This window comes from Enhydra lutris, unplaced genomic scaffold, assembly GCF_002288905.1.
Source record: "Enhydra lutris kenyoni isolate GAN:26980312 unplaced genomic scaffold, ASM228890v2 scaffoldscaffold2, whole genome shotgun sequence".
NCBI classification, from domain to species: domain Eukaryota; kingdom Metazoa; phylum Chordata; class Mammalia; order Carnivora; family Mustelidae; genus Enhydra; species Enhydra lutris.
Genome location: NW_019154086.1, coordinates 97,601,539 through 97,627,474, shown reverse-complemented (window position 1 = coordinate 97,627,474; position 25,936 = coordinate 97,601,539). Strand labels below are relative to the sequence as shown.

The window sequence follows — 25,936 nt, the reverse complement described above, 5'->3', positions numbered from 1 at the left end:
CACTTGATGTAATGAGCACTGGGTGTTATATGCAACTGGTAAATCACGAAATTTTACCTCTGAAGCTAATTTTTTAAAAAGTGCTTTCTGTTGGAAATCACAAGTGAATCAACATTAAAATTTAACTTCCCACATTTACAAAATAATGGAGAAAACTTAGATGATTGCCTCAATAGGTTAATAAAATGCACAAAATAAATAAATGTATTTGTATAAGATTTGCAAAAGCAATTATTTAAACAGTTCTGTATAAGACTGAAATTTCACGGTGCAGGGCAAATACCATAATACCCAGTACGGCAACTGACACAGCAGATATGTGATAAACATCAAAAATTTAAAAAGGAGAACACAGAGAGAAAGATGGGAAAGTGGGAGAATGGGAGGTAAGAAGATTGACAAAGTCGCAGAGGAAAAACTTGATACAATTGTTAAAAAGCCATTTGAATTGGTAACAAAATTTCTTCTCCCATTTTTTTGGCCTGGATTTTATGCCTACAGAGAATGACTTGGAGCTTTCACCAGCCAATTAAAGTGAGTAATATTCCTGGAAATAGCAAGATGGCTATACTTGTTGTAACAGAATCAAACGTAAAATGTAAAAAGGGAAAGAAAAGTACCAATACAAAATCCTAAATCTTCGGAAAGAAATGGCTGACAAGTCATAGTTACAGCTTAAGTGAGATTTTCACATTGTGCACTCACTTCTGATGTGCAAAGTACATAAACAGAGATTATCTCTAACTTGACATACTGCTGATGGGGGGAATAGAACTCTTTTTTTTTTTTGGTCTTTTTGGTTTCATGATATGAGTTTTATACTGTCCCTAAAATTTTCAAGTCTGTTCTTAGAATTCAGGTAAGAATTGCTTTACCTCATGGTACCTGGGCTCAAAAAGGAATGGGTGACAGTCTCAGTGTTCTGTCAATATCCAAAGACCCCAGCTACTCAGAAATGACATCTGGGTTAGAAGATTGATTCATTATGTTCTTTAAGATTGTATGGTCTTGCCTTATACTTCCTGCTCGTTCCATGTCATGTCACTAATCTCCTTGTGTTTTAATTTCTAATTTTCCAAAAGAGGAACAAATGCTTGACTTGGGCCTTCTCCCTCTCAATAGTATGTTTCCGTATCACCCAGTGAGCTCACCTGACCCGGGCACTTGTGCCTAACAGGTGTGTCTCTGCAACTCTCTCGCAACGTTCTTTTGGGTTTCACCTACTTCGTTTTATTTGATTTCTAATTTCGAATGAGACATATATATAGCTTATGCAGTTGCCATGAGTTTGGATGAACGTCAGTTCATCCATTAAAGCCTCTGTCTTCAGCTTGGGTCATGATCCCAGGTTCCTGGGATCGAGCCCTACATTAGGCTCTCTGCTTGGCAGGGAGTCTGCTTCCCCCTCTCTCTCTGCCTGCCTCTCTGCCTACTTGTGATCTCTGTCAAATAAATAAATAAATCTTTAAAAAATAAAATAAAATAAAATAAAATAAAATAAAATAAAATAAAATTGGGAAGGGCTTTTTGGCAGAGCTGAAGTAACATGGCTCAGTCTCTGTACCTGAGTATTCAATATATGTTAGAGATGAGGGTGGTGTGGATGGATTCCAGAAAACATTACATGTACCTACTCAGAATCCAGTGTGCTTATTTTAAAGTTACAAAGCCATAAAACTGAAGACTTTGTATTTCCTGACTTGGGGGTACAATATGGAAATTTGGAATCTATTCCTTCTTTCTGATATATAAATATATATACACATCCATACATAATATTTTTATTTATACTTACATGATGCACATATACATATATGTCATTTTCAACCAGGTCATAGAATCTACAAGACGTAGCACTGAACCCTTTGGAAACTACGTCCCTTCATGCCATCATATTCCCCAGTTCTTTTATAGATTTAATTCTGTAAGACAAAATCATCTCATTCGATGTCTTAATTCATTGTGTCCTCACACTGTTGACAAAAATACCATTAGCCCACAGTGGTTTCATAGAAAAAGAAAAAGCAGGTCTGATTTTTTAATATGAACAACATTCTAATTATGTCAAGATCTCACTGACCTAAAATTACTGAATAATTACCTCATCGAGGACACAGCATATAATAAATTGCTCGCACAGCAGAGCTATACCATAAAACACATAAGCAGCAATTTGGATACCTACTGTCATTCCAAGTGCTAAAATTGCCTTTAAATTATAGAATAGTGGAGCTGGCACTGTCCAACCTGCCCATCTCACAGATTTAGAAGCTAAGTTCCAGAGAGTCTATGACTAAGGTCAGTGAGCAGGTGGTTGCACATCGGAAATCAGTTGCCCTGACTCCTACCCAGTCCTCTTTCTTCTATACTCTCACCACCCTTAGCAAGTTTTAACTAGAGTTATCTGCATATTGTGCTTGATTGTATTAAAGGTTGAAAGAATAGATTACCTGACTCTATCAGTCATTGGCTGTGTGAGCTTGGCCAAATCCCTTAACTTTTGCTGCCTTGGCATCTGTGAAGCAAAGATAATAAGAACAATGAAACTACATGTGAGGATTAATTAGCTTAAATATGTAAAATATACATGGCACACAGTGAACACTAAAGAAATACCACACATTATTGTCATGGGAAAACCCAAGAAAATGTGAATTCTGATATAATGTCATTCACAACTGGCTCCCTTCCCCTGCCTAGATTTTTTGTTTTTTGTTTTGTTTTGTTTTGTTTTTTCTAGCATATTGGAGCTCTTGAGGAACAACATTAAAAAAAAAAAAAAAAAGGCACAGGTTATCAAGGAACAGCAGGCAGCCCCTTTTCAGAAAATAGGGAATTGGAAATGGAATAGGAGTTAGCCAGGGATGCCTGCGTGGCTCAGTGGGTTAAGCTTCCAACTTCTGATTTCAGCTCAGATCATGATCTCAGGGTAGTGAGATCAAGCCTCTGCATGGGACTCTGTCCTGGATGTGGAGCCTGCTTAAGATTCTCTCTTCCTCGCCCTCTGCCCCTCCCCCACCTCTAAAAAGAAAAAAAAAAGAGTAGGGGTCACTTGTCTATACACACACACACACACACACACACACACACAGCCCATTGGTGTTCTCCTAGCCCAATCTCCCTAGATCTGATGGACAAAGACAAAGTTTCCTAGAATCATTACTATTAGCCTAGCCTAGAAATCTCAGACAAGCACCAGATGAGAACCATCCCCACGGATAGTAATCCATTGTGGACAACCACCACCAATTCTCAGAGAGCAGGTGGGACTAATCTGTTTTTGGCTATCTCTTCTAGACCCCCAGAATTTCTTGTTAGCTAATTGCATATACTCCAACAGGCCACACCATTCACCTTAAAATAATACAATTCTGCATTTTCACTGCAGATTTCGTGCATGATGGCGAAATTTTTCACAACGGTATGACAAACTCTTCCATAATGTCATACATTTAACCAAATTGTCTTATAACAGTCTTAACCAAATATAATTTGATAGTATTGCCATTACTATTGCAGTGCTTTTGACTAGCATTGTTTCCACTCCTAGATTTTAGAAAAAAATTGGGGACCATAATTTGTATGACCATTGTTTCTTAAAATAATTTCTCTAGGAAAGAAGAGGCTAGAAATGCAGGAGAGGGGGCAGACGTTAAGGAAGGCAAGCACCTTTCAGAGAAGGGCTGACCTTGTCCCTGCTGAGAACTTCAGGGTCTCTTGGCAACAAGAGGCTGCTCTGTGGTGTCAAAGAGGCGATACCTGCCTCTGACAATCTGGAGGGCTCAGGAGATGCCTCTGACAATCTGGAGGGCTCAGGAGAACGTGGAGCTTCTAGATTCTCAGGCTCCATCTTAGGTCTCCATCTCGTGTCTCAGGGCCCCATATTTTTCTATTAGGACCCTGACTTTGGCATGAGGCAACTATAAGATGAGGCATTTTCAGATTTTCAGCAGCATCTGCGCTCTGGCTGTGGGAGATAAGGATGACTCAGGACATGCCTTAAACTTAAGTATGAGAAAAACAATCTCTTCTCAAAAACGTTTTCAAGGCTTCTAAATCAGGGGTTACCACGCTTTTTTTGGTAAGGGGCCAGATAGTGAAGATTTGGGGCTTGTGGGCCACACGGCCCCTTTTGCACTTGTTCAACTCCACCTTGTCATGCAAATGTAGGCAGAAACAAGACATAAACAAACGACTGTGTCTTCCTTCCAGTAAAATCTTATTTACAAAAATAGGTGGCCGGCCCACAGGCTATAGTTGGCCAAACCCTGCTCTGAAGCAGTTGTCAAAAGCCATCCAACCACATGCTCTTCTTAATTACTCTTTTCCTCATTCTCTCTAAAAGCCTGGCTGCAAAGACCTGCCACCTCAGACCACAGTTAGAGTCTTTGCCATTAGAATGCCACTACCTGGCACAGGCGACGGCACCCCACCAACAGTAGCTGTCCCATCAGGGAGCAGTCCGCCTACAGCAGCTTTAGATACTCATGGTTTGACATGAGTTGACATTCAGTAGAGCCCAGAAAGCAGCCTCAGGAAAGGGCTTGAGGGCATGTAGTCTTTGAGGAGGTCAGAAGGGCAAGGGTCAGGTAAGCTAGCTTAGGAAGCAGGAGAAGGAGACAAGGAATAAGATGGAGAAGGGACAAAGCCAATGCAAGGGTGCATTAGGGACACTTGGAACTTGGTTCTATCAGGACCCTCTGAAGACACACGTACAATGGACCTTTATACTGTCTCCAAAGAAAAGAAGAGGACTACAGAAAGCAAGATAGAGTCGCTCATGTCAAGCAGAGACGCAAGCACTGAAGCATGTTGTCGCTAAGATCATTAATAGCTGAGACCCAGCAGCATGGTAAGACCATCCTTCTGCAGCTCAGACGGGCTCCAGATGAGAAACTGCCAGGACATAGGGTGCAGCTGGGAAATACCACCAGGTTACACCTGCCCAGAAGTGTTTAGAGCAGCAATGGCCAGAGTTGAGGGCTCGGAATAAGGGCCAGGAGAATGGGAGGTAGGCAGCAATCCTAGGACTTTGAAGGTACTCAAATGTCAGTCATTGTGAGCTACTCATTGCCATGGCAATGGTGAAATTGTCAGGAAACCACAGAACTTCATAATTAGGTCATTGGTAATCGATAAACTACAAAGGAGCGTTGGTAAGTCGTAAATCCTTCTTATAGGAAGGAAGCTTAGAAATCCTCAAATTTGCTCTTTGGAATCTCAAAAATTACTTCCAAAATATCTGGACAATTGATTTTCCAGTCTCTGCTTAAATAGCTTGGGGGGGGGGGACCAAAAACAAAACAAAACAAAACAAAAAAGCTTCTATTTCATTGAGCTGATCAATAAATTATAAGCTAGGTGGGAATAGTTTAAATTTCTTATTCTGTGGTCTCATGTGCCTCCTACTGACTAAAATTGTCCACTTCTAATTCCAGAATTTATTAAACTAGAGAAACTACGCTAGTATTAATTGGTTTTAAGCAATAAAACATTCTCGATACAATTTTAAGTTCCTGTGACATTTGGAAGTCACTTATATTTGGGGTGGGTGGTCAAACATTTGCATGAGGTCTAGCCCTTAGGAGTGATTTTAAATTTTATCGTTTGTCACCTCCTGGTGGTAGAACATTTTCTTGTCTTCTTAGAATTTTGCGCTTGAAGTTCTTTTTTGTTGCCAAGGAAAATCTCTAAACCAAGAGAGTAAGTTTAGCAAGTATGGAACTTTAGCCTTGATAGTCAGGTATAAATGTATACTAACCATACTTACACATTTAATAATAACATTTGTTTAGTGAATGATTTTTTTGTCTTAGTACGCTGCAATGTCTATGATTTTTCATTTGAATTGTAAAAAGCCCTCAAATGTGATGAACGGAAGTTATCCACAGTATTATCTTATGAGGTAGTTTCCTTTTTTTTTTTTTAAGGTTTAATTGATTTTTGGTTTAAACTGATAGAGCTACATGATTAAGGACTTGGCTAAGGCATTTTATCACTATTTTAAGTTTTATTAACTACACTTAAAGTTACAATATTTAAAAGATATTTTCCATGATACCAAAAGGCAAGAGGAAATTGGATGGAAATGTATCAAATAAGATTGCAAAGGTGTTAAAAACTTTAAGTTCCAGCCTTGAACTCTTTGGACAAACAGCTTGAACATCATTTGTTGTAGAACGTCGCCACCTCGTGGATAAAAAAAGAAGTACTGAAGGCCGTGGAGTTCTTAAGGTGGAAATTTCGTGTTGCCAGAAAGTTCCTAGTTAGAGTTTTAAATAAAACTTAATCACTGGAAACAACAGTAATGACAGATCTGACAACATACTTACTTACCAAAGCAATTAATTGGTTAAAATTCCCAAAGGCATTTGATGAAAAAGTATGAGCCAGAGTTATTTCTAAGTCCCCAATTTGGCTATATCTTAGGCAAGTCACTTAACCTCTGTGGGGCTCAATTCCACAGCTGTCAAACAAGGGGAGTGGATTAGACAGATCTTACTCTTCTGTTCTTGCAAATGCATGACTTTGCGGTCACAGCTATTTTAAGTCCAAATGCAATTTACAACAATTTTTCTGTTTTTTTCTTAATATTTGTATTTCTGGGTATGTAACTGGCTTAACATAAATGTATTCTATCTATTTTTTCATTTATAATCAAATAAAATGTCCACTGGTCCAGTGTTACTTTGAGCCGCATGTTTCCCCCCAAAAACACTAATGTTAAACAGTTTTATTTTTCTAATTGGAAAATCCTCTGGTTTGAAAATATGAAGAGCATTATATGTTTATGAAATATGTACATCGTTTCTGTAAACAATGTTTACATTAGAACAATGCTAATAGCTCATGTGTTTTACCAGATTCCTTCATTTCATGGCCATTTCAATACTTAATTTGATATAGACTTCTAGAGAATTATGAATTGAGTATTGTGTCTGTAGTATATAAATATATGAAACACATACAAACATGTAAAGTATAAATAAGAATGAAAAACTGTTTATTTCTTGTACTTTAAAATGCACGAAACTTTTTCTTTTTTCTGTTAATAGAGGACACAGATGCTTTTAAAAGGCCAAACTATTAATTGTAAAAATATTTTTATGTCAAATATTTTGACTTTTATTAGGTCATCTCTACTAATAATAAAAACTGGTTAAGGTCTATAAATTAGAGCACATCAAGATTTATGCTTCCATAAGCACATATGTATTCTATAAAGAGAAAACCAGAAATATGGAAGGGGGGAATTCAGCATGTGAGCATTGGGTACACGTTTAAATTGTTTAAATCAAGAAGCAAACTTTTTGAGTGGGAGTACAAAACTGACTAACAAGGATCCAATATCACATGTCACTTTTACTAGCACCATGTACAAATTTGATTCCTTTGGTCTTGTTTCTTCTCTAGTAAAGTATGTTTTTCAATTCACAATTTTGTTTATAAATATATGTACATATTCATGTCACACCACAAACGCCTGAACAGAGTGCTGGTCCTTAAAAACAAAGAAGTAAGTAGATTAAATGTTCTACTGAGCATGGATGGACTTTTTCAAGCTTAGTAATTGGCAACTTCTACATCCATGCCTCTGTTGAAGCGATTAAAAAAGAATCATTTCCCAGAACTACAGGTGCACAACAGATTGGAGTCATTATGCAAAAGAACAGAAATCTGGAGAGAAACCCAGTGAATAAAAAAGCCATGTTCCTGGCCATTCTTTTGCCATTAGTTCTCTGTTTTTTCAGCTCTATTTGTATATACAACATGAAATCTGCAAAAATTATAACGGATTTGAAGTAAACCATTCAAGATTAGAAATGTATGCCTTGAATTAAACAAACTTCCCATAAGAACCGCACTGGAGGCAGAAAGAGACTAAAGGCCCAACTTGCTCTAATATAAAAGCTAAATTTTACGTATGGGAGTTCAAAGTTGGGAATGTATTACATGATTTTTTTTTTTTTTTTTTTGTGAAAACTGCACATTTTTTCTGCTGGTTTTCTGAATTTCTCTGTCCCCATTCAAGCAAATCACATTGAACCTTACTGCTCTGGTGAGTTTTTCCGGCCCTAGACCACCTCAGGTATCTGAAATCTTCATCTCAAAACCAGTCTGATCACCACCTTCTGGTCACCATCTATTGTTTCCAGAACCCTCCTCTAAACAAAGGGTTTGAAAACTTACTGATGGCTTTGCCATCATGTTTTCATGATTCCATAGTCAATATCTTGTAAGTGGAAAGTGATTATTTTTCCTCAAATGTTCTCCCAAGTGTCTTACCTTCTTTCTAGGTAAAATGAAAGAACAAATGAATTGAAATCATTAAAAGGTGGCACGGTTAAAAACTAAGAGGAGAGAAATGTAAAAATGAAGAAGAAGGAGAAGGAAGAAGAGGAAAAGGAGGAAGAAGAAGAGGAAGGAGGAAGAGGAGGAGAGGAGGGGGAGGAGGAGGAAGGAGAAGCAGAGGAAGAACGAAGTCTAGAAACCAAACCTGGAGAAGCAGGGCTGTTTGCATAGGAAATGACACTTAGAAGCACAGGGAAGTGAATCGCTTATTTCCAAGATGAACAGAAACTTAGGTTGAACTTTGTAGACATGAATGAGGCCACTCGTGAGTGTAGGCTGATAATAAATTTGAAGGACAAAGGGAATGGAGTAAGTGGGCTGGGAAGGGAGGCTGGGTGAAAGGAGCGGGGCAGAAACACAGCCTTAAAATGTTAGCCAGATGGTGGGAAAAGTGGAACAGCAAAGACGAGAGGGACACTGGTCATCGACACACTTTAAGCTGCTATTAAAATGTATTAAAACATCATTCTCGGGTTGATCATTCAGCATTTAACTATGACACTGACCTTAGCCAGAGAAAATTGCATTCAAGAACGTACCCATCCCTCTGCGGGTGGGGCCCCTGGTTACTGCCTTAGCAAGTGTGAAGCGTGTGTGCTTCTCTGTGCCATTCTTTTCCATTGGATCTCTCCTAAAGAGAGGCAAGCAAGGCTTTTGTGTTTGTGTTTTCCAGCAGGCAATCTAGAACTCTGACAGGAGAGGAAGTTGGAAAGTATTCTGAAAGCAAAAGTTGTAAGAGGGGCGTGTGGGAGGACTGGAGGGGCGCTTCTGGCTGGGGCAGAATGAAGTTGGGAAGGTCTGGGGAGGGCAGAGGAAAGGGCTGACACAAAACTTGGTGCAAATGGAGGGGCGGGAGCGGCGAGACAGGACCCCGGGCAAGGAAGAGGGAGCCCGCGCGAAAGGGATACAGGTCTGTCCGAATTGAGGCGGCCGTTCTCACCATTGTCCCCTGGTTTTCCGCCTGTGGAAGCATTATGAAACATTTCCTTCCTCTGTGTCATTGAGCCCCTCCCTCCCTCTTTTTCGATGGAAGAGCGGCTCAGCTTTTTCTTAGGGACCTAAGAGGTGGAAAGGCTCATCTTTGCTCGCTTTCATAACGCGGATGCAGACTTTCCCCTTCCTGGTGGGAAGAGGAGGGAGGGGTCAGGGAAGGAAGCCAAGCTCCCAATTTCCCCAATGCACACTTCCTAGCCTCAGCGACCCCGCGGGTCCCTGGGTGGAAAAGTGAGGTTCCTTCACGTTTCTGCCAGCCTGGCCTACGTTCTGACGCCGCTATTAGGTAGAAGAAGGCAGACTGGGCGGGAGTTGATTATTTCTGAAATGAACAAGGGAAAGCGCAAGTCCCTCCCTAGGCTCTAGGGAATTAAAACGCGTTCCAGATCACCTATTCCGGAAGCACGAGCCTGGTCCCCAAAGAGAAGTATTTAAGTCAGGAGATAAGACGGGTGGAGGTAATAAAGGTCAACGAGAACGCATTTTGAAACCTAGAGCCCGGGAAGTGACCCCCAGACCTAGGCATGCTTTCTAGGGAGGCACTGACCAAACAAGCTTTCCCCCAGAACTGTTGGGGCGAAGAGAGAGCAAGCTGCACAAACCGGCCAAGGCAAGCCAGCGAGATGGAGAGGTGGGGTGAGGTATTTTTCTGGGAAGGCTCATCTCACAAAGTGGGGAGTAAGGGGCTGCGGGAGGGGGTGACAAAGGCAAGAGGCATAGTGACAGCCCCAGGCAGGGAAATCTTGGAGAAGGGACTCAGCTCTCCACCCCCACCGTCCCTTCTGGGAACTACAGCCCAGCGCGCGAACTGCGCTCCCGCACAGGGGCGGCGAGAAGGGAGGGTGGTCCGGAAAGCCCACGAAGAAGAAGGCGCAGTGGAAGGGAGGACCTTCTCCCCGCATCACCCCCAGACGCACAGAGTGCTGGTCACAGCGCCCCTCCTGCGTCTTCCGCCCCCAGATTGACGAGGCCTTGGCGCCCTGCCACCGCGGAGGCCGTCCCCTCCCCCGCCCGGGCCCGCGGCGCTGAGCGCGGTTTAGCACCGACTGAGTTTGGGGGCGGTGTCTTTGGGATGGAAAGGAGGCCAAGAGGGAGAGAGAAGGGGGGAGGGAGGTGGAGATGCAGTCAAGACTATAAAAGGGCTGCCCGGGCTGCCTGGTGCTCGCACTCGCTGGAGAGCAGCTCCACGCCAGGGGCCACTGCAAAGCCGGGCGCAAGATTAGGGCCGGAAGGACCGAGTCTTGCGCAAAGCCAGCAGCCCTGAGGCCAAGGCGGAGACCGAAGAGGGGCTCCAGGCACCGATCCTCGCGTTGCCCGTTGCCCCCTGCCCCGGAGGCGTTCCAGGGCACTTCTAGTCTCTGCAGCAGCCTCCCATCCAGCCCCTGCTGCGAGGTGCCTCCAACTCTGCGCCAGAAGAAAAACTTCCCGCGCTCCCGCACAACTGCAGCGCCTCGTTCCCAGTGACTCCGGAGTCCTGTACGCGGCCAGCTCTGCGCGCACTTTCAAAGAGTAACAGTAATTGTTAACATTCCAGAGCGAGGCCAGCGAGGCTCCGTGCTCCCGACCCGAACGATAGTCCCCTCGCCCGGTGCACTGCGGCGCGCGGTGGCTCCCGGGACTCGGGTGCAGCGACCAGTCCCCGCAGGGTTTCGAAGGCGCACAAGAGGCAGCGACATGGGGAACGCGGAGCCAGCGCGGCGGCCTCGGGGCTCACAGCCTGCGCCCGCGCTGTTACTGCTCGCGGCGGCTACGACGCTGCTGCTTCTGCCGGGTGCGCGCGGGCGCCCCGCAGAGGAAGACGAAGAGTTGGTGCAGCCTGCATTGGAGCGCGCGCCGGGACACACCACCACGCACCTTCGCCTGGACGCCTTCGGCCGGCAGCTGCACCTGGAGCTGCAGCCCGACCGCGGCTTCCTGGCGCCGGGTTTCACACTGCAGACCGTGGGGCGCAGGCCCGGGCCCGACGCGCTCGGTCCGGACGCCGCCGGCGACCTGGCGCACTGCTTCTACTCTGGCACGGTGAACGGCGACTCCGGCTCGGCCGCAGCTCTCAGTCTCTGCGAGGGCGTGCGCGGCGCCTTCTACCTGCAGGGCGAGGAGTACTTCATCCAGCCCGCGCCGGTTGCCGCCACCGTGCGTCTCGCCCCAGCTGCCGCCGCCGTCGCCGGGGAGGAGCCGCCGGAGCGGCCCCAGTTCCATCTCCTGCGGCGGAGGCGGCGGGGCGGCGGCGGCGCCAAGTGCGGGGTCACTGACGACGAGACCCGGCTTGGGAGGGGCGAGGGGCCGGCGGGCGAGGACGCCGGAGCGCAGTGGCCGCGGCGGGACCCGGCGCCGCAGCGGGCGGGACAGCCGACAGGTATCGATCCCTGAAGAGTTGCTCTCACTTGTCTCTCCATTCATCCCACTTTCCCTACCGTCTCTGTGCGGCGCGTGCGGAGGGCAAACTGTTCGCAGGCAGGAACCGATGTCTGCGGACCGGATGGGGGCCTAATGTGGTTTGAGGTTTGGGTTGGTGAACTGATCCCATCCTTGCTAGAAAAGAATCCCGTTTGCCCAAATAATGAATGGTCAAGGGAAGACAGACAAATCAACGATTTTCTGCTAAGGCGCAGCGTTTCGACAGGGAAGGGAAGAGTTGATACCCCTACTCCTTCCACCTTAGTGTAGTGTGAGCGCGTGTGACTTCTTCCCGTCCTGCTAGTTTCTTTTTAACGCCGGTACATGTGTTCTTGGGTCGGGTTGCAACTTTGCGCTTAGCATCGTAAGTGCCAGTGCGCGTACCCTGCGCCCAGAGGAGGGCGGAGATGGAGGGCGGAGGAGCTACGGCGACTTCGCGGCGCGCAGTCCGCGAGCCTGGACAGCTGCGCTAGAATCTCGGTTCCGCTGGCCTCCGCCTTCTCCCCCTTCCCCCTTAAGAGGCTGAACCCGACCGGCTGGCGGCGGCGGGGCCCCTCTGCAGAACCTGCTTGGGAGGTCTTTGCACAGCTGGCCCCGCCTCTCCGTGCCTCCCACTCGGCCTCCCAGTTTGCGCTCCCTCTCGCGGCCAAAATTCTTCTCTCAAGCACTGTTAGTCACTGCCGAATTTTCCTGCAAAGCCTCACCCTCACTGTTTGAGTTGTGCGAGGTGATTACTGCTCCGTTCTCTTCATTCTATCTCTTGGGTGCCTCTTTTCGTCCTTAACTTTCTCACGTGTCTTGCTTTCGAATTTTCATCTTTTCCCCTGGACATCAGCTCCTTGAAGCCCGTACACGGTCAGCGTCCGGTTCAGGACTTCCCTGGAGGCTGGTTTTCAGTCGAGAGTCAAAGGGCTCTTTTCGGAATAATCAAACGTGGCCCCACGGCTCAAGGCAGGAACTTAGTTCCCGGGGGCAGTGGGAGTAGGGCAATAGGCTGCTGGGCAGAGTGTGTGGTCCTTGTGCCCGGATTTGGCAAGAGCGGAGCATCCCCAGGGACCCCTGGAATGAGAGAGCAGAGCAGGCCGAGATTCCTCCAGGCCCGGCCCCTTGGCAGAGGCCCCAGCCCTGCCCTGGGCCTTCCACGTGGAGTCGGATGATCTCATTCAGGATTTGAGTACTGGCCTGTGAAAGAGTGACTCAGGGGCTCTGCCTGCTGCCCTTGCTCCAAATCTTTACTACAGCTGGGCAGGGTGATGTGCACACTGCCTTGGTCAGCTTATAGGATTTCAAGGAGGACAAAAGAAATTCTGCTTACAAAAAAAAAAAAAAAAAAAGTCCGAAGCCTCAGTGACTCACTTGGCTTTTTTATTTCTAGTAAAGGAGGGAGAAGAAAAAATAAAGGAAAAAAACTTTAAAAATAACACTTTCAGTGAAAAGAGATGCAAATATTTTTGTTATTGTTGTTCCAGGCCTATTTTTGCCTTATTTGCTTTGACGGGTTAGGCTTTCCTTATATACTCTGGGAAGGTCACTATTCTTGGCAAGACTGTCCCTGAGCAAACGAACTTTTTTGTCTCTTCACAGGAACTGGAAGCATAAGAAAGAAGCGATTTGTGTCCAGCCACCGCTATGTGGAAACTATGCTGGTGGCCGACCAGTCAATGGCAGAGTTTCACGGCAGTGGCCTGAAGCACTACCTCCTGACCCTGTTCTCCGTGGCAGCCAGGCTGTACAAACACCCCAGCATTCGGAATTCAGTGAGCCTGGTGGTAGTGAAGATCCTGGTCATCTATGAGGAACAGAAGGGGCCCGAAGTGACCTCCAACGCGGCCCTCACCTTACGGAACTTCTGCAACTGGCAAAAACAGCACAACCCACCCAGTGACCGGGATGGAGAGCACTATGACACGGCGATTCTCTTCACCAGACAGGTAGGAGCAGGACCCTGCGGATTAGGACTGTCCTCTAGGGAGTCCGCTTTGTCACAAGCAAACGCGTTCAAGGCATTTCCCCAGTGTTTTTGCACTTACTTTTTTTTTTTTTTTTTTTTAATTGGCTAGGTTGGTCCCCCTTATTTAGGTCTTCCTTAATTTTAATATCTCAAGTCTCACAGTCCTATTTGAATAGCATCACAGAAAAATCTTCATTAAAGTCACCCACAGTGGTCCCAAAAGCACAGCTCAGCAGCAGGGAATGTAAATGCTCCCACACAAATGTGGAGATACATGTTGCCAGAAAGTTAGGTCCCTGCCAAAAGGTTTGTGCTCTCTGTCCCTATGAGTCAGGACCCACCTCTCTGTTCCTTTCAGGACCTGTGTGGGGCCCAGACCTGTGACACTCTTGGGATGGCTGATGTTGGAACTATATGTGACCCCAGCCGAAGCTGCTCAGTCATAGAAGATGATGGCTTGCAAGCCGCCTTCACCACAGCTCATGAACTAGGTGAGTCCATTTCAGACTAGGAGTGGAGTCCGCTACACGAGTTTTCAAATGGATAAACCATGTGCTCACTGAAGGGAGGAGTGTCAGCAGGTTTATTGCTATTTTAGGTTCCGGAGCTTTCTAGAAACTGTAGGAAGTATTTTTCCCCCCACTATTCTAAACAAGGGCCAGCCTTATTTGGATTCAAAATAACATAGAAGGAGCTCTGGACCTTTGGAAATTTGCATATTTGTTTGCACCTTTTAAAAGACAGGCACGCTGTGTCCGAACTAGATGGTTGCCAAAGTGCACTTCTTCTTCTAGAAACCCCACTTTGAGACAAACAGAATCCCCGATGGCGGAAACAAATGCTGCGAGTGACCTATTTTTTGATGTGGGTTTTGGATTGCTTCTTAGGCCACGTGTTTAACATGCCCCATGATGATGCAAAGCAGTGTGCCGGCATTAATGGCATCGACCAGAATTCCCACATGATGGCGTCAATGCTTTCCAACCTGAACCACAGCCAGCCGTGGTCTCCCTGCAGTGCCTACATGATTACGTCATTTCTGGATAATGGTCATGGTAAGAAGCTTGAGCTATTCTTTCTAGGTGTACTCCAGCTTCCACATGGAAGGTTCTAGTTAAACCACCTCATTCTCTCTTTTTTTGTTCTTTTTATTTCTTCTCCTTCCAAGTTACCTTCATTGTCAAACGTACATTTTTAGGCCTTAATTTCCAATAACAGATCATTCTTCTGGCCAGGTAGCTCCTAATATATGTTAATTTGATATTTTTTCAGCAGAGCAGTAACTTCCCGTCACTGTTAACACAGAAACCCCTTTGAGGACAAAATCTTACAAATCATGTAAACCTCTCTGGCATTTTCCCCAGAAGCTCTGGTGTTCAAGTCACTCTGCTTTATATGATGTCTTACGATACATATTTTCTGAAACCGATCTGCCTTCAGTGTGTTTTCCTCTCCTGTTTTGTAATATGAGTTGGCATTTCCTTTGCAGGGGAATGTTTGATGGACAAGCCCCAGAGCCCCATCCAGCTCCCCTCGGATCTCCCCGGGACCTTGTATGATGCCAACCGGCAGTGCCAATTTACGTTTGGGGAGGAGTCTAAACACTGCCTAGATGCGGCCAGCACTTGCATGACCCTCTGGTGCACGGGCACCTCCGGCGGATTGCTGGTATGCCAAACCAAACACTTCCCTTGGGCAGACGGCACCAGCTGTGGGGAAGGGAGATGGTGTATCAACGGCAAGTGTGTGAACAAGACGGACAAGATGCACTTCCATGTGAGTTTTCCTATCGCCACGTGTGCATACTCCTTTAAAATTCACAGCTGGGAAGGAACAAAGTGATACCAAAGCATCAGGTATCACCATAAACATCCCTGCCTGTGGCTTTGATGGTTGCTTTTACAGCTGATTCTCTGTTATTTTTCTCTTTTATTTCCTAAAAAGACCTCTGTAGAGAGTTCTAATGCTGACCACTTGTGTTCCCATTTAGACTCCTGTTCATGGAAGCTGGGGGCCATGGGGACCCTGGGGAGAATGTTCGAGAACGTGTGGTGGAGGAGTTCAGTACACAATGAGGGAATGTGACAACCCCGTCCCCAAAAACGGAGGAAAGTACTGTGAAGGCAAGCGTGTGCGCTACAGGTCATGTAACATTGAAGACTGTCCAGACAACAATGGTGAGTAGAAATGGGGTGAAAGCCATGTGGCCGCAGGCCAGCAGGTAAGGGTTGAAAACTGATGATGTCATTATATCCTTTTCTTTCTAGGAAAAACCTTTAGAGAGGAACAGTGTGAGGCACACAATGAGTTTTCTAAAGTTTCCTTTGGGAGTGGGCCCGCGGTGGAGTGGACACCCAAGTACGCTGGAGTCTCCCCCAAGGACAGGTGCAAGCTCATCTGTCAAGCCAAAGGCATTGGCTTCTTCTTCGTTTTGCAGCCCAAGGTACTTCCTTTCATTCATACTCTTGTCTAAGAAACAAGGGCTTGAACTGTGACCTTTTCACACAACCTCTGATGCAGTTTCATTAGTTTATGCATTTTTTTAAAGATTTTTTTAATTATTTATTTGACAGAGAGAGATCACAAGTAGGCGGAGAGCAGGCAGAGAGGGGGGAAGCAAGCTCCCTGCCGAGCAGAGAGCCCGATGCAGGGCTCGATCCCAGGACCCTGAGATCATGACCCGAGCCGAAGGCAGAGGCTTAACCACTGAGCTACCCAGGCACCCCTTCATTAGTTTATATATTAACGCTTTCCATTTCAAATTAGATCTCCTTGTCTTCTGTATACATTGGCAATTGCCCGCTTTGGGTGTGGTGTTGCTTTCAGTTACGAATAAAGCTTGAATCTAGCACTCGGATTCTTATCGTTGCTTGTTATTCCTCTGATATACAAAGAAAAGTTCTTTATCATTAGATAAATTCGCATGGCAACCAGCCAGTGGCTTTGGAGAATAACGTAGGCATGGACCAAACTAGTAACTGGTGATTAGCAGTAACAGGTGCAAATGGACTTATTAAAATGAAGTCTGAGCATTGGTAACTCTTGTGTTTGAGGACTTCTCTTGAAACTGTAGAAGCATCGTTTTGCTCTCTTGCTGAGGGGATAAATCTGGTTCTGAGGTTAAAAAAAAAAGAAAAGGGGGCACCTGGGTGGCTCAGTGGGTTAAGCCTCTGCCTTCGGCTCGGGTCATGATCTCAGGGTCCTGGGATCGAGCCCCGCATCGGGCTCTCTGCTCGGCAGTGAGCCTGCTTCCTCCTCTCTCTGCCTGCCTCTCTGCCTACTTGTGATCTCTCTCTCTGTCAAATAAATAAATAAAAATCTTTAAAAAAAAAGAAAGAAAAGAAAAGGAAATGAATTTTGGTTGAGGTTATCATGTGCTGTTATCACTGTAGGCTATGAAAATACTTCCCAGTTGCAGATTCAATACACAACTGACTAATTCAGCATGTGCAATTGCTGGGTATTATTCTAGGCATGGAGCAGACCACAGTAAACACATTGACAAGCTCTGCTTTTGTTGACCTTACCTGGAAGTGACATAGCTCAATAAACAAATAATCAAAAAGAAATTATAATTTTTTCAGAGATCTACATCTAGTGTGGGGAAAAAGCCACCAGGAAGAGTAGTACGTGACATGCGTTGAGTTCTGTTTTAATTGTGATGATTGGAAGACGATGTTAATGGAAGAAACTTTCCTAATTATCAGAGCATCCTCTCTTTCCCGTGTTAACCTGTGATGCAGATATATTTCTCTTCTTCTTCAGGTGGTGGACGGTACCCCGTGTAGCCCAGATTCCACCTCTGTCTGCGTGCAAGGACAGTGTGTAAAAGCTGGCTGTGATCGCATCATAGATTCCAAAAAGAAGTTTGATAAATGTGGCGTCTGTGGAGGAAACGGATCCACGTGCAAGAAAACCTCAGGATCAGTGACCAGTGCAAAGTGAGTTTTAAAACGTCGTATTCCCAAAGATCTTATTATTTACATGTAATTTCACGGCTCTAGTAAAAATTTTATGCTCCGTTGATTGACAAGCGTGGTTTCAAGCTAATTCAGAGAATTAGCCAAGGGACTGAGAGATTCTTACATCTGTTTTTTTTCTGGTCCACAGACCTGGCTATCACGATATCGTCACAATTCCGGCTGGAGCGACAAACATTGAAGTGAAACAACGGAATCACCGGGGATCCAGAAACAATGGGAGCTATCTCGCCATCAAAGCTGCTGATGGCACCTATATCCTGAATGGCGACTTCACTCTGTCCACCTTAGAGCAAGACATTTCCTACAAAGGGACCGTCCTAAGGTACAGCGGGTCCTCCGCCTCGCTGGAACGAATCCGCAGCTTCAGTCCGCTCAAAGAGCCCATAACCATCCAGGTCCTCACGGTGGGCAACGCCTTCCGTCCCAAAATTAAATACACCTATTTTGTGAAGAAGAAGAAGGAGTCTTTCAACGCCATCCCTACTTTCTCCGAATGGGTCATCGAGGAGTGGGGCGAATGCTCCAAGTCGTGCGGACTGGGCTGGCAGCGGAGACTGGTGGAGTGCCGGGACATCAACGGGCAGCCTGCCTCAGAGTGTGCGAAGGAAGTGAAGCCGGCCAGCACCAGACCCTGCGCCGACCTGCCCTGCCCCCACTGGCAGCTAGGGGATTGGTCCCCATGTTCCAAGACTTGCGGGAAAGGTTACAAAAAGAGAACCTTGCAGTGTCTGTCTCATGATGGGGGGGTGCTGTCTCACGAGAGCTGTGATCCTTTAAAGAAACCGAAGCATTACATAGATTTTTGCACGATGGGGGAATGTAGTTAAGCAGCGTCCGTGTAGGGGGAAGGACAAGGTGTGGAAGGGCTGAGGTGCTGACATCAAGAAATTTCTTGATGTCAGCACCTGGAGGGATCCAGTGTACCTTGGGGATCCAGTGTACCTTGCCCGTGAGCAACAAGACCTGTCAAGGAGTTGGGAGGGTAGAGGTAGGTAGAAAAGAAGTTAGATCGTCAGAATATCCTGCCAGTTACAAATCTGATAGGGTAGTTAATGAGGGTTATTAATCTCTGAGCAATGATATAGCATGATAAAGCCCCAGGGCATTATTATTATTCCTTTTGTTACATCTATGACAAGTTAAAAAGAAAATAGAAACAATTGTCCAACTTAGTTTAAGGAGTATACAATCCCTGTGTTGTGGTACTGATTGAATACTTTGTATATTTAAATTGTGTGTTGGGGAATGAAAAGCTGGAGAGAGAAGAGATTTGTTTAGCTTCAGACAGGGCTTACTTTACCTCACTAACAACAGAGGGAGAAAAGGGGTACAAGTAGCATCTTTAATCAGCACTGATAAGGCTGCTACCATTTCGGAGAATGTTCCTGCGGTCTTTTCTACCCAGAGGTAAGAGTTCAAGACTGTCCACCATGACAGAAATGCTTAACAACCTCAAATGACCCAAATGAACTCTTTCCTTTCTTGTGCCCTTGTTATGTCTTTATTCATGATTTTATTTTGACAAAGAAACAGTCCCACGTGTCTGTAAAAATGCAGGAAGTATACAGGGGTTAAAAAAGCAGCAACGAATCCGATGCTCGGAAAAGCCAGAAGGCAGGATGGGCTCAGTACCTCCTACTTTTTCTTTCCTCTGTGTGTAAGCCTACTTTAAGAATGTGGATGTCAAAAAACAAAAACAAAACAAAAACAACAACAAAAAACCGTTCCTGTCTCAAGAAAGACTGGGTGATCACACGAAAAGGATGTAATGCCGGTATAAGAATGGGGTGTGTAGAAAGGGATCCCCCAGGGTTTGGGGACATGGAGATCACTTGTCTCACAGTGGGGAGGCTACTGAGGGGTAGCAGGTCCATCCCCAGCAGCTGGTCCAGCAGTCATATCCTGGTGAATGTCTGTTCAGCTCTTCTACTATGATAGAGAATATGACTTTTTTTTCCATATGTATATAGTAAAATATGTTACTATAAATTCTACATACTTTATAAGTATTTGTGTGTTCCTTCTAAGAAGGACTATAGTTTGTAATAAATGCCTATAATAACATATTTATTTTTATACATTTCTTCCTAATGATAAAACTTTTAAGTTATATCGCTTTTGTAAAAGGGCATATAAAAATAGAGTATTTATACAATATATGTTACTAGAAATAATAAAAGAACACTTTTTGAATGTGTGTGTCCATTTTTTTTTTAATGGGAATTAATTCCTGGGAAGGAAATCTGAGACACAAATACTGAGTTTGAAGACTAAATAACTTTCTTAAATTCTATAGAAATAAGGTTTCATTCTAATGAAATGTATTTTATGTATCCTTAATGTATGTGATTGTTACCAAAAAAAGAAATCTATTATATCTTCAGTAACAGATTTTTGTTAAACATACAACAATGGTTGGCAAATGTTTTCCGTGAAGAGCCAGATGATAAATATTTTTGGTTTTATGGGCCAGATCATCTCTGTCACAACTACTTACCTATGCTGTTGTTGCGTGAAAACAGCCATAGACCATACATCAGTGAATGGGCACGATGGTGTTCTAATAAAACTTTATTTACAAGAACTGGGCCAAATTTGTTCTGTGGGTAGTTTGCCCACCTCAGGTATATAATACAAATGAGAAAAGGTGGGATTCCGGGTGTATTTTGAATTTGTATCTCTTCAATTATATCATGTGAGTAAAATTTGTGACAGCACTGAAGCCACTGACTAGAAAATGACACCTCAAAAATTACATTTGGGAATAGAGCCACATGGAGAGCCCAACCGTCCAAATGTTCCATTTGCTCTTCAGGAACAAGAGGTGTTTTGAAGAAACCCTGGAGCCCTCCAGGTGGCCTCACATAAATCACTGTAATTTAAATACTAAATGGTGCATCAATGACTCTGAATGTTGAGACTGCTTCCAAAGTAACTACATTTCTCTCAGGAAATAACTTATTTACTCAGAGACTCGGATTATGTGGTTAACCACAGACAGCTCCCATGTTACATTTTCATCCTTTTTTTTTTTCACCCTCTTTCGTTTTCTCAAATAGTTCTATATAACATGCTAATTCCAGGTTGAGATGATCATTTTTAATTTGCCCTCAGAATTACTCAAAGCCTTCTTTCCCTGAGCAGTTGAATGTAAGATGATCAGGAGCCGGGTGCATAGGTCAGAAAGCAGGGCAAGGGACGGGACAGCCATGTTAGTCTCTGGTGGGGTTTGTTCCAACCTACTGGCCACTGAACTGAAAGGTGAAAGTCAAGGAAGTCTTCTTACCCTGGGAACTAGTCCTGGTCTCAGAACACGGTTAAACATGGAATTTGGCGGGGGTGCCTGGGTGGCTCAGTGGGTTAAGCCTCTGCCTTCTGTTCAGGTCATGGTCTCAGGGTCCTGGGAAGGAGCCCCGCATCAGGCTCTCTGCTCAGCGGGGAGCCTGCTTCCACCTCTCTCTCTCTGCCTGTCTGCCTCTCTGCCTACTTGTGATCTCTCTCCCTCTGTCAAATAAATTGGAAAAACAAACAAACAAAATAAAACCATGGAATTCGGCCAATGCAATTCAGTGGCCAAAAGTGTTCTTTGTACCAACTACTATCATTATTTACTTGCCTGGATTACTGTGTACAAATCCCCATTATAAGTAATACTGAGGACACACACACACAAGAAATGTCCTTACCCTCAATTACTATACAAGCTACTTGATTAAAAAAAAAGATAAATATACCAAAAATGATCATCTATAATACAAATAAATCATTTGCAGATCTCACATAATTCACCAATGAAAGTATTTTCCCTTTCTTTTCTTTCTTCTTTTCCTTTTCCCTTTTCCTTTTCCTTTTCCTTCCTTCCTTCCTTCCTACCTTCTTCTTTCTTTCTTTCTCTTTGAAAAGGCTTCTATTGATTGGACATGATGAGCAGGAGGATGAAATTTAGGACACAAAGATAAAAGCAGCAAAAACACTTTCCACCATCCTCTTTCTTCTCCATCCAAGGTAATGCCAACTTTCTAAGTTGCATCATTATTTTTTTCAGCCCTCTGTTGATAAGATTTTTTTTTTTTTTTTTTTTTTTTTTTGTCAATAAACCGAGTAGTTGAAGATACTCCATTTGGGTAGCAAAGAGAGTTTAAGTCCAACACACATCTAGTTCTGTGAGCTTGATCAGGCGCCTGCTCAGAAGGAGGGAACTCTGTGCTCACTCATGTTGCCAGTACCAGTGATGAGCGGACATGATGCTGGTACTACGCCAGACACCTAATTTCCAAAGCACGCAGTGGGCACTCTCTAGCATTTCAATAACCACCATCAAAGCACAACTTTTGGACCACAGCGTTCACTTAAAAATGGGCAAAAAAAAAAAAATCATTTCCAACTTTGCTCTCTGTTCAGTTTGTCTTCTGGAAGAGGGCACTACAGATCACAATATGACTGAGGGGCAATAGACAACTGTTAATCTCATTGGTTTTCCAAAAGAAAGAAAAAAAAATTATTCATGGAAGGGTTGGTGGTGCTAGACACATCAAGGAAATTGACCAAAGCTTCCTCATTATAGAAGTGTGGCCTGTTCTGCCTTACACATACTTCTGTGACATGAATCAGCTCATATGACACTGGCAGAAATGGAAAAAGGAAAACATGGAATATGCTTTGGTTCATCAACAAAACTTCCCAGCTAATAAGTGTTCTGTACCTTCTCTTAAGAGCAACAGAACTGAAAATATACTAAACCATAAACATGGCAAGTCACAGTGGCATAGAGAAATACACCCAGTGCCCACTCACCCTACTTATCTCCATTTGGTCTCAGTCCGGGAAGACTGTGAAGGCCTAATGCGATTTTTTTTTTTTAACATATAATGTATTATTTGCTTCAGAGGTACAGGTCTGTGAATCATCAGTCTTACACAATTCACAGCACTCACCATAGCAAATACCTCCTCAATGTCCATCACCCAGTCACCCCATTCCTCCCCCACCACCTCCAGCAACCTTCAGTTTGTTTCCTGAGACTAAGAGTCTCTTATGGTTTGTCTCCCTCCTCGGTCCGAGACGGGACCTAAATGATCTTTGTTTAGTTTGCTCTTGGCTCCATAACTCAGAAGCCTGAACCTTTCCTTACAGCTGCCTCCTATTAATCACACTGCCTTTATTTAAGGGTAAGTTTCTATAATTAGTATACAATTATTTGTTTCCAGTTTAGCACATTTTGTTAGCTGTGGTCACTTCTTTTTCTTAAGATTACTATCATTTTATGTTCTTAAGAGAAGGTATGAAACATTTACTTGCCAGGGAGGGAAGGAGGTGGAGTATAATTTTATGCCAATTAATCCAGGAAAGCTTTCTTGATAAGGAGATATGTGGGAGGAAACCAGAAGGTTGTGAGGGGACAATTCTCTGAGGGATGAGATTACACAAAAGAGAGGTGGCCACCACAGGTGAGAGTGGGCTCAACTTCTTGGAGGGAACAGTGGCTAGAACAATGAGCAAAGGGAGAAGAGAAGAATTCAGTGGAAAAAAGAGAGGGGATTAAAAAGAGGTCAAATTCTGCACTTCAAGACTTTGATATTTGCAGATGGATATGAATGTGAAAGCAAAAAAAAAAAAAAACTATCATGGATGAGTCCAAGTTTTTGTTTCTTTTTCTATGCTTTTTGTTTGGGGTGGGTGGGTGGATATTCTGTGTGACACCAATGTATACTATAAAGACAAATAGAAATTAAAAATACAAGATTTTTTAGTAAGTATTGAAACTAGTTTTAAATATATAGCTAAATATAAATAATTGTTAAAAATATAGTTTCAAAATTAACTGGAAATATAAAAATAATAATTAAAACAGATGGTATATAATGTAGAACATGTTAATAATAATAATTCAAATTTAAAACCATATGTCATATTGGCCAAATGGGGAAAGAGGATGTATGTAAAACACAACCCATAAAGAAAAGAATGGGAAGCAAAAAATAAGGTGTCAGAATACCAACAACATTATCATGACAATACATTGTTTAAGCTGTCCTAATAAAAGACAGACATCTTCAGAATGTGTTTAAAAATAAAATTCAATGACATAATAATTTAAAGGAAGCTATCTAAGTCAAAATGGCATTTCTTCAAAAATGTCCAAAGATTTATCAGGCAAACAGTAGGGAAAAAATAAGAATAGAATAATATATCAGCCAAAATGATATTTCAGATGGAGAAAAACACTAAGCAAAATAAAGAACAATATTTCTTGTAGATTAAAGATAGATATGTGTCCCAAATAATAGAACATCTATATAGATTTTAACAATTAAAAATTGTTAAGAGTATAAAGGATAATCAACAGGTAAGAACTATTCTGTTTGTCTTTAAAACCTCTTTCTATGTAAAAGCAGACATTTTTTTCTATGTAAGAAAAAATCTATGAAACTTTAGAAAGACATAGAAGAAGACTTGAATACAGCAAGAGACATAGATTTCTTTTATTCTAAATGATAAACTTTTATTTTTTCCCACATAATGAGTAGATTTAATAATATTCCAATCATTAGCCATCAATTAATTTTTTGGAAATCAACTACATGATTCTAAAGTTCATCTGAAGAAATACATTTAGTGAAGATAAAGAGAAACACAACTGAAAAATGAAGTGTAATATAAGATATTTTGTTACACTTGACTTGAAAATGCACCATATATTGTAATAGGGTTGTATAGTGACAGGTGTGAGCTACACCTGTGAGCACAACAGAATTCACAGAGTTGTAGACTCACTATGTTGTACAGCTGAAACTAATGTAACATGAGGTATCAACTATACTTCAAAAAATATATGTATATTACTGCAGGGCTTCTGGATGCCTCTGAAGGTTAAACGTCTGCCTTTGGCTCAGGTCATGATCCCAGGGTCCTGGAATCAAGCCCCGCATTGGGCTCCCCCCTCAGCTGGGAGCCTGCTTCTCCCTCTACATCTTCCCCCCTTCTTGTGATCTCTCTCACTCTCTCTCAAATAAATGAGTAAAATCTTTTTTTAAAGACTTTATCTTTTAAAATATTTTTTTTAATCTTTAAAATAATTTTTATTTATTTATTTGAGTGAGAGAGAGCAAGAGCAGGAACACAAGTAGGGGGAGTGGGAGAGGGAGAAGCAGGCTTCCCGTCCAGCAGAGAGCCTGATGGCAGGCTCCATCCCAGGACCCTGGGATCATGACCTGAGCTGAAGGCAGACGCTTAATGACTGAGCCACCCATGCACCCCAATAAATAAAATCTTTAAAAAAATTATTGCAACATTAAAACTATACTTAGAAAATAATACTTGTGGAATTATTGACAGGCATATCCATGGATGAGAAAGATAGCTCAGAAATACACCTTAGTAACCATAACCATAAAACATTACTATATGATAAAGTCAGCAACATAAATCTGTGAGCAAAAAAGAATCATTCCGAACATAGCCTTAAAAAAAATAGAAAACAAATGAACCAAAAAAAAAAAAAAAGAGAGAGAGAGAGACCAAAAAAACACCCACACTTAAAAGAGAGAACAAACAGGTGGTTACCAGAGGGGAGGTGTGTGCAAGGATGGGTGAAACAGGTATAGGGGGGAAAAAAAAAGAAATTCACTTGGAAAAAAAAAAAATGTAGACCCTTCTTTCAGACCATTCATCAACTTAAATTCCAGATATATAAAAAGTTAAAACGAAATTCTAAGAAGTACTAGCAAATATAGAAGAATATTTATCTGATATCTCAACATAGAAACTATGAAAGACATCACACACCCAAGACAAACACACACACACACACATGCACACACACACAGGCTGATGAGACTAGCTTAAAAACTTTAAACTGTTGTTTCAGAAGAATCTTTGAAAAAAAATGTAAGTGTATTTTCATTAAACACAAAAGACAACCAAGCTTGCATCTGAGCTTTCCCATGGGCCCCATGATTCCAAATGGCCACCCAATTAACAGCTAATCATGCTTCAGATCTCAAACTCAATATGACTTTTCCAGGGAAACCCTCCTAGAACCCTTAGGCTAGGTGACCCTCTAAAAGCACTCTGCACTTTCCCTTCTTGTCACTTTTCACAAAAATTCTCTACTCTTCTAGCTCTGGGCCTCTTTTGCTCACTCTTATATCCGCAGTTCCTAGAATTTTGCCCGTGTGATATTTTTATTCAATGAATGATGCTTAGAAATAGTCAAGCTACTGGACATAGAAATTTTCACTCCTAAGAATCTGTGCTAATT

General features: G+C 43.3%; 1 protein-coding gene across 1 annotated transcript; it reads left to right on the top strand.

The window, feature by feature from the left end:
* Positions 1-10,828: 10,828 nt before the first annotated feature.
* Positions 10,829-19,850, top strand: LOC111151550 (ADAM metallopeptidase with thrombospondin type 1 motif 1). The gene is made up of 9 exons (XM_022509618.1): positions 10,829-11,701; positions 13,327-13,673; positions 14,052-14,184; positions 14,581-14,748; positions 15,183-15,469; positions 15,684-15,870; positions 15,961-16,136; positions 17,459-17,634; positions 17,804-19,850. The coding sequence occupies exons 1-9, from the start codon at positions 11,020-11,022 to the stop codon at positions 18,501-18,503; spliced, it is 2,856 nt and encodes a 951-aa protein (XP_022365326.1). The 5' UTR covers positions 10,829-11,019; the 3' UTR covers positions 18,504-19,850.
* Positions 19,851-25,936: the final 6,086 nt, after the last annotated feature.

What these genes read in the sequence shown, in the direction of transcription:
- LOC111151550 (XM_022509618.1), top strand. Translation starts at nt 11,020, where the DNA reads ATGGGGAACGCGGAGCCAGCGCGGCGGCCTCGGGGCTCACAGCCTGCG. An exon ending in CACCACAGCTCATGAACTAG is followed by an intron (nt 14,185 to 14,580) that starts GTGAGTCCATTT and finishes ATTGCTTCTTAG; the next exon opens with GCCACGTGTTTAACATGCCC. An exon ending in AGACTGTCCAGACAACAATG is followed by an intron (nt 15,871 to 15,960) that starts GTGAGTAGAAAT and finishes TTTTCTTTCTAG; the next exon opens with GAAAAACCTTTAGAGAGGAA.